This window comes from Octodon degus, unplaced genomic scaffold, assembly GCF_000260255.1.
Source record: "Octodon degus isolate 3935 unplaced genomic scaffold, OctDeg1.0 scaffold00011, whole genome shotgun sequence".
NCBI lineage: Eukaryota > Metazoa > Chordata > Mammalia > Rodentia > Octodontidae > Octodon > Octodon degus.
In genome coordinates, this window is record NW_004524587.1 from 8,620,885 (window position 1) to 8,628,667 (window position 7,783).

General features: G+C 39.6%; 1 protein-coding gene across 1 annotated transcript in view; it reads right to left on the bottom strand.

The window, feature by feature from the left end:
* Window positions 1-7,783, bottom strand: part of Hydin (HYDIN, axonemal central pair apparatus protein) — a 433,520-nt gene that overhangs the window by 320,596 nt on the left and 105,141 nt on the right. Inside the window, exon 9 of the mRNA XM_023709202.1 lies at window positions 2,833-3,034. Coding sequence (XP_023564970.1) covers window positions 2,833-3,034 — 202 coding nt within the window. The remainder of the gene's footprint in view (window positions 1-2,832; window positions 3,035-7,783) is intronic.

The window sequence follows — 7,783 nt, forward strand, 5'->3', positions numbered from 1 at the left end:
TTCCACGTGGCTACATCTGGACCTGTGTCCCACAGCTTGCACTGACACAATGAGCTGGGTGAAGAGGAAGGTCAGCCCTCCTCAGATGGAAATAATAAGCTGCCAGGAAGGAACAGAACTTCCATGGGCTACAATTCAGCCCCTGGGAGAACATAAATCCAAGTTTTTGCACATCATTATGTTGGTGCGCAAGAAGCCATGATGGCTAGAACAGGAGTCCAGGGCTTCTGTTAAAACTATTAGTATTTTCAAGGTAATCTTTGAGAACGTTTTGCCCCCTGCCATGTGATAACTGGAGTTTAGTTATAACATTAATGTTTAGTTATAACACTAAAGTCAACTTGTAGGTCCTTGGGGTTCTGAAAAAGAAATTTTTAGTCTTTAGAAATACGGGTCAGTCCACTTAGAATAGGTCCTCTATAATCCAAGCTTAGGCCCTAAGTCCACCTTTCTCTATAATTTTAACTACAGAAGCTGCTGAAATCCAGGGAGAAAGTGAAGATAATGTTCCCAACATGAGCAAGAGAAACATACAAAGATCATTCCAGGGATATCTGTACAGGCTTTGCCTGGAGTTCAAGAAAACATTCTTCCTTCCCCTTGGCTAAAGCGCTTCCTGCAGGGAAGGACACACCTCTACTGATAAGCAAGCTGTCAAAGAACACACCACTTTGTCAACTGCTTGTGTGGCCTGGAACACAAGCTGAGAATGTGTGACATGGTGGAAGAGGAGGAGGCTCATATTCATCCCAAGAGCAGCACCTTGGAGGGGGCAGCTGTGCTGAGACAAGGACTCAGCGCTCAGTAAAGTACGAAGAGCTCTGTGCTTGCCTTGTTTTTAAAGCAAGTGGGAATTTCATGGCAGTTACTCCAAAGACAAGAATCCATGGCGAGTAATATGGAAGGCAAGGCACACTTGGGGATGGGTCAAGGAACAAGAGAAGGAAGAGAGGAAAGAGCCCACTCTTTGTCCAATAAGAAGCCAGACACAGATGGCTTCTATTTGCCCCTTTTCCCTGGGCTTTGGCACTCATGAGAAGGGGAAGAGGAAAAGAAGGCAGCACTGTCAATAGACGTTTCACTTAGAGAAGCCAATCTGGTTTGGGGTTATATTGTGTTGCTGTACATTACCCGAAGTGAAAGTGAGGGTATTCTTACTTAGCTATCAAAAGCTACTTTTCAAGTTCATTGTATGACAGGGCTATGATCTGGATGGTAACATTAGACCTCCAACCATGATTATGAAAATGCTATGCTATCCCTTCCCCTTATTATAAAAGTGCTAGAAGAAATGCTAGGAGGAGCAAGAGAGATAGGAAAAGGAAACTAATGTGAGCGAAAAGCAAGAATAATGATACCAAAGAGATAGGGGCGTGTAAGGGGAGGAGAAGTGGAGAGGGAAAGCCTGCGCATGTGTTGTCCAGTTATATTCTCTAGTCTCTGGTAATACTTGTCTTTCTTTTTTCCATCTTCTCTCTCTCTCTCTCTCTCTCTCTCTCTCTCTCTCTCGACTAATATGTAAACATTCCTTAAATATTTCTTGGACATCGCCATGGCCTCAGGCACATACTGCACACAGTCAAACACAGACAAGGGGGAAGCGAAACCAGCTTCCCCTCCCAGGTATGTGACACGCACTCATTCTCCCCACGGGACATCATGCTATCAAAGCCCTGCTTTCATTGCTGTTTCACCTTCTTATTTGTCCCACTCGCTCACTTTATCTTCATATATGTTGGGCCATTCTGATCTAACTGCCAGTTAGCATCTGCCAACTGAAGAAGCAGCAGATGGATTTTTTTGCCTTTTCTACCACTGACATTTCTTTACAATGAGACCAAATGAAGTTGGTAAGCAGGAAAGGCTTTTCTTTTAAAGATGGCACAGTGGTGATCCTGTGATTAAAGTTCATTGTCTGCATGAAAAAGCTGCTGGCCTACTGTGTCCTGCCATTGTCACAGCTCCTTCTGATTCAATTAGGGGCAGCGCACTGGGGGGTTTCTACCTGCTTCCCACGGACCTAAGACTTTTATTTTTATCCCATACCAACTTGGTGTTAGACAAAGCTTTGAAGCTTCCCAGGGCTAATCTCTAATGAAAATGGAAAGGCAAATAAAAAAGGCCGAAATAAATTCCAATGAAAGCAGCAAAAGCGTTAATTTGGGAAAAGAGAGAAAAATGAAAATACAGTATAAAAGAGGCAAAAACGGGTTCAATGTAGAAAGATGTTAAAAATTTAACAGTGATGAGTTAAACAGCTTGGTTTTACATCTTATTAATTTTCTCTACTGGCTGAGGTATCATTTTTTAAAAGATTAAAGAAAACTATTAAAGATACCAACAATCATTATTAAATTATTACATGGTTTGCAGGGATAGAGCATGTTACTAAAACCAAGAATATAAAAATCATTATACCTAAGCCCTCTCTGTTCCTTCTACTTTCTATTTTCTGGAGATACCTTTGCACTTCTTGGGTAGCAAATACTGATGCCAACCGAAAATAGATTACTTTTAGAAACTTTTTATGAAAGTGGGAGGACCTGGTAGAGTTATGAAAAGGAATACACAGGCTAGAGTGAGCTATTTGGTCTTGAAATTTAGTTCTGTTATTGCTACATTATGATCAGGGTGAGACTGAGAATGCCCAACATGTTTTTTCATGTACCCAGTTCAGATTCTTTAAATAAGCAGCTTCAAAAAGGTTTCAGACACTGGAACCAATTCATAAAAATTTCACATTGAGTTGGTCAGAAACTTACTACAAAAGCCATAATAAACTTGAATTTTATAGCCCCTTGTTGCTGAAAATAGGTGACTTTCATTACAAACCTATATTTTTCTCTGTCCTCCTCTTCTTGGGTGGCAAATATTTTCCACTGGAAATGGGCAATGATGTTACTGCGGTTGTGAATGGTGACGGTCCTCTGATTGGCCAAAGAGATGTAGGTTTTCTCAATGGTCACAGAGTTCTTGTCCAGCCTTATATTCATATCTGTGGCAGCTCCATAGAGAGATACAAATATTGCTTCACCTAGGAATTAACAGAGTACAAACAACTTTCAGATTTATTCTAGAATATTACTTGTAATCTATTTTATTTGTAGCTTCAGTTAGGGAATACAGCGAAAACATTAGATATTTCTTTCTTCCCCATTCCATTAATTCAGAAATAAAACAAGACTGAAAAATTTAACCAATGCGCCACCTTTCTTGGTCACTGTGAGAAATACATAGTATATGAATGTTGTGGTGGATGTTCCAAGACAATTCCTTCTTCATAACTTGTTTTCAATCTTACAGTCTGACAAGAGGGCAACTGAGTCCTAGAATATAACCCATCTTTACTCCACGCATGAGCTGTCTTTCTGGCTCTAAAGTGATTGCAAAAAATATAACTGAGAAGAGCTGTGCAAGCATGAGAGGATTTAAGTCCAATCAAGGAAGTGGTCAGGAAAGAAGATTCTGTAACTCTAAAAATAAAAAATCCACTACTTAAAAGGAATCGCCTTGAAACAACAGCAACCAAAATAAAACACACATACTTGCCATGTCTGGGTAGTGGGTACACAGAAAAGATAAAAGAATAAAAATATATTCTAAATTATTAATTTTTTCAATATTTGGAACACTTGTGTTTAGCACAGCAATTTAAGTCCCTGACTTGACTCAGGATGCCCGCCAGCTTAGTTCTAGGTGTACAAGGGAGGCCCCTGCGCTTGCACAGACGCAGGCCTGCCAACTCGGTGCCACCTGACTGCTGCCACCTTACAGCGGGTGTGTCACTCTGACATCAAACTTCAAAAAGGAAGATTTAAGTGCTGCTAGTGTTTTGTTGCTCTCAAATTTTCATTCGAATCCAGAAAATGTAATTATCTGCACCTTCTTGTTTAGCAAACCTTTCTGGTTTATTTATTGTATGAACCAACTGGCCATGAAATACCCTGACAGCTCTTTATGCATTTTAAGGTTCCACAGGCTCTGTCACTTTGGATACAGCAAAATGTAAAGACACGGTAAGCATCGAGACCTTGGTTCTAAAGTTTAAAATACTTGTATTAAAAATTTATCATAAAGTCAAAATGGCAAGTATTACAGAAACACATCAATGAAATTAAAATGTCTTCACTCAATCCCTAGCTTGATGTTTATTTATTTGTAGTTTAGGGAAGGGTCTACAGGGTGGTCAGGGTCTCACTACTAGATCAGACCAGTAGTGATCCGCCTGTTTACAGCCTCCCAAGAGTTGGGATTACAGGCGTGCGCCACCACGTCCAGCCTCAGTTGCCAGCTCAGCATGCCCCTGGGGTGGGGCCGGCATGGCTGGCTGGGGATCGAACCCCTGCGCCTGCTTGCAGGCACTTCAATCTGCTGAGCTATTTGGCCGGCCCTTAGCTTGATGTTTAGAGGTAAGAACTGTCAATATTTTCACGTAAATCTCTTCCTGAAAAACTTTTAAACTTTCTGATGAGTGAAATTGAATGATCTGATGCATGAAAACTTACTGTTGTTTTAATTTGCATATTCTTAATTATGGATGATGTTGAGCACTTTTTTGTACATTAATTAGCTTAAGCCAGAAAGATCCTTCCTACAAGGGTGGCCCACACATAACCCCCACAAAGGACTAGGTCCCAAGACGAGGGTGAACCAGAAATAGATTAGTCTTAGTTCAGAGCTGATGACCATGACGGAATTTCCTATAGGTTGCAGAGAGCTTCAAGCTATGCATTTTATGGAGATCGACCATGTCTTGAAATACCCAGATAAAGCAAATCATTTCTGTTCAGAGAAAGACACCTTCATGCAAAGTTTTAAGCTGTTTAACTATTTTTTAAAAAAAATAAGCACACAGTCCAACATAGTGAGATGCACAAAGAAAGAAAACTCCAAATGTTAAAACCAGGTATACGAGAAAAACAGAAATAGGTGCAGAAAAACCCAGATACCGGGAGTTATCAGCTATAGAACATTATAGCTTATGTCTAGATATCCTCCAAGGGCCATGTGCACTCAAAGGTAGGGGTTTTGGATGGTGATTGGATTACCAGGGTTTATAATAGCTGACTCACTGTCAGAAGGTGAGGTTTCTTCAGAAAAGAAAGCTCACCGAGCACATGGCCTGAAAGGGTTCTCCTCCCCTCCAGCTCCTCCCCTTACTCCGCCTCTGTGCCACCAGGACACAATCAGCTTTTTCTGTCATGCCTCCTCAGCAATGCTGCCCTGCCATGGAGCCAGCTGATTAAGGACTGAAGCTCTACAAACTGTGAGCAAATCTAAACTCTTCTCCTTTGGGTTGCAGGTGTCAGGCACTGTATCTCAGTGATAAAGGTGGTGATGAAGACCTGACCATACACCAGTTATGCTTTGAGTGCTCAGAGGAACAAACAGCTGAGCTTCAGGCTATCCGCAGAGGTCAGGGAATTGAAAAAAGACCTAAAAAATTAGAAAAGATTCACGTTCTAAGCACTATAGGAAAAAATAGCTTCAATTAAGTAAAGAAAAACTTCAAAGAAAAAACCCCAATGAAGACATTTATAAGAGAATTTTATGAAAAGATGACGAAAGGCAATCTGAGGAAGAAAAGAAATAAAGTACATGTGAAACACACATGGATGAGTAAGAGACAAGACAGGCGGCATGAGGTTGAACACTTTAATTGGAAAGTCAGAAAAAAAGGTAATGAAGCAAAGATAGTACTTCAAGAAATGATGATTAATCCTAGAATTAATAAATATCAGTTTACAATTCAAAGGGCCTGATGAAATCAAAAGGGATAAATTAAAGAAATTCACGCCTAAATATATTACAATGAAACTAAAGAAACCAAAGATAAAATTCAGAAAGCAGTGAAGAAAAATAAAAGGGAAATTAATCTGCGAAGGATCCACAGTTGGATTTATATTTGCCTTTTCAATGGAAACCAACAAAATAATGGAATATTATTTTTAGTATGATGGTAAAAATAATGCCAAACAAGAATCCTATGAAATTTTTCAGCTTTTAAAATTAGCATTGTTTTCTCTCTCTCTCTCTCTCTCTCTCTCTCTCTCTCTCTTTCTCCCTCTCTCTCTCTCTCGCTTTTTGGTGACAGCAATCCATCTCAGAACCTTGTGCTTGCCCGGCAGGTCCTGTGCCGCTGAACTACAGCCCCAGCTAGCACTGCTTTCTTTGCACACTTTTTCTTTGTCTACACCGGGAATTGAACTCATGCTCTTCATACTGAGCTACATCCCCAACCCTTTTTTATTTTCTAGTTTTTGAAAGAGGGTCCTGCTAAATTGCTAAACTGCCCAGAATGGGTTCCAGTTTGTAATTCTCCTGCCTCAGCCTCCCAGAGTGCCTGGATTACACGGATGCACCACCATGCCTAGCTCTCTTTAGCACTTTAATAATCTCATTTTACTGTCACCTGAAAACCTTGCCATTAGAATCATTAGCATCATTAGCATCACTAGTGTGCTTTTTTTCCTCTGGGTACTTTTATGATAGTCTTTTCTCTTTAATTTTCAGCATTTTAACAATATGTTTATGACCAGTTATCTTTATATTTGCGTGATCACAGGCTTGCTGAGTTTTGTGAACATAGGATTAATCTCATTTGGGGGATTCTCAGTATCTGTGTGTGTGTGTGTGTGTGTGTGTGTGTGTGTGTGTGTGTGTGTGTGTTTAGTACAGGGTCTACAGGGTCTTGCTACATAGATCAAACTCATGCTTCTCCTGTGTTCAGCTCCCAAGCACTATAGGCGCGCACCACCACGCCCAGTCTCAATCATTGTCTCGGCACACTCTGGGGGCGGAGCCAGCACAGCACGCCATGGATCGAACCTAGGTCCCTGCATCTGCCTAAGAAGGTGCTTTAATCTGCTGAGCTATCTGGCCGGCCAGCCCTCAGTCAGTATCTCTTAAAGTATTGATTTATTCCACTAATTCTCTCTTCTATTTCTGAGACTCCAGTTACACACAGGTTGATCTTTTGATTGTATCTCACATGGATTTCACTAGCTGTTCATCTTCTTTTGTTTCTCTTTGTGTCTTAGTTTCAAAAAAATTTTTTATAGGTCTTAGGTTCCTTAACACTTTTCTGTTGCACTTTTTTTCTGCAAATTAATATATACTTGTTAATTCCCTATGTTGTGATTTTCAGTATACTATCTTTACTGAAATCTGAAAAGATAAAGACAAGTGGCCCAATCTACAGAATAACTGCACCTCGAAACATCAATGTAAAAATCATAAATAAAAAATTAGCAATGACAATTTGCCACTACGTTAAAGGAATGATACTTCATAACCAAGTGGAGTTTACTTCAGGAATGCCATGATGGCTCACTATTAGAAAATCTACTAATATAGCTATAAATTTAAGGAGAAAAATCTTCAATGATGCTATAAAGGAATTTGACAAAACTCAAAACACTTTGTAAGTCTATAAAATAGTAACTGATTAAAAATAAAATATAAAATAAAAATCTCAGTAATTAGAGCAACATGGTACCAGTACATGAAGGGATAGTAAGTGCAGCACAATAAAATATCACAAATAAGCCAAATACTTCTTAGTATAAAGGTAATATTTCATATCATTGATATCAACATGAACATTATGAAAAATATTTTTGGAACAACTTTGTAAACATATGGAAAAATAAATCTCTTATATCAGAATAAATGTCAAGTGAATCAAAATAAATGTTGAATATAAAGCCATAAAGGTAGAACAATCCAGGGGGCTGGGGAGATGGCTCAGTGGAGTAAGTGCTTCCTTGGCAAGCACAAGGGT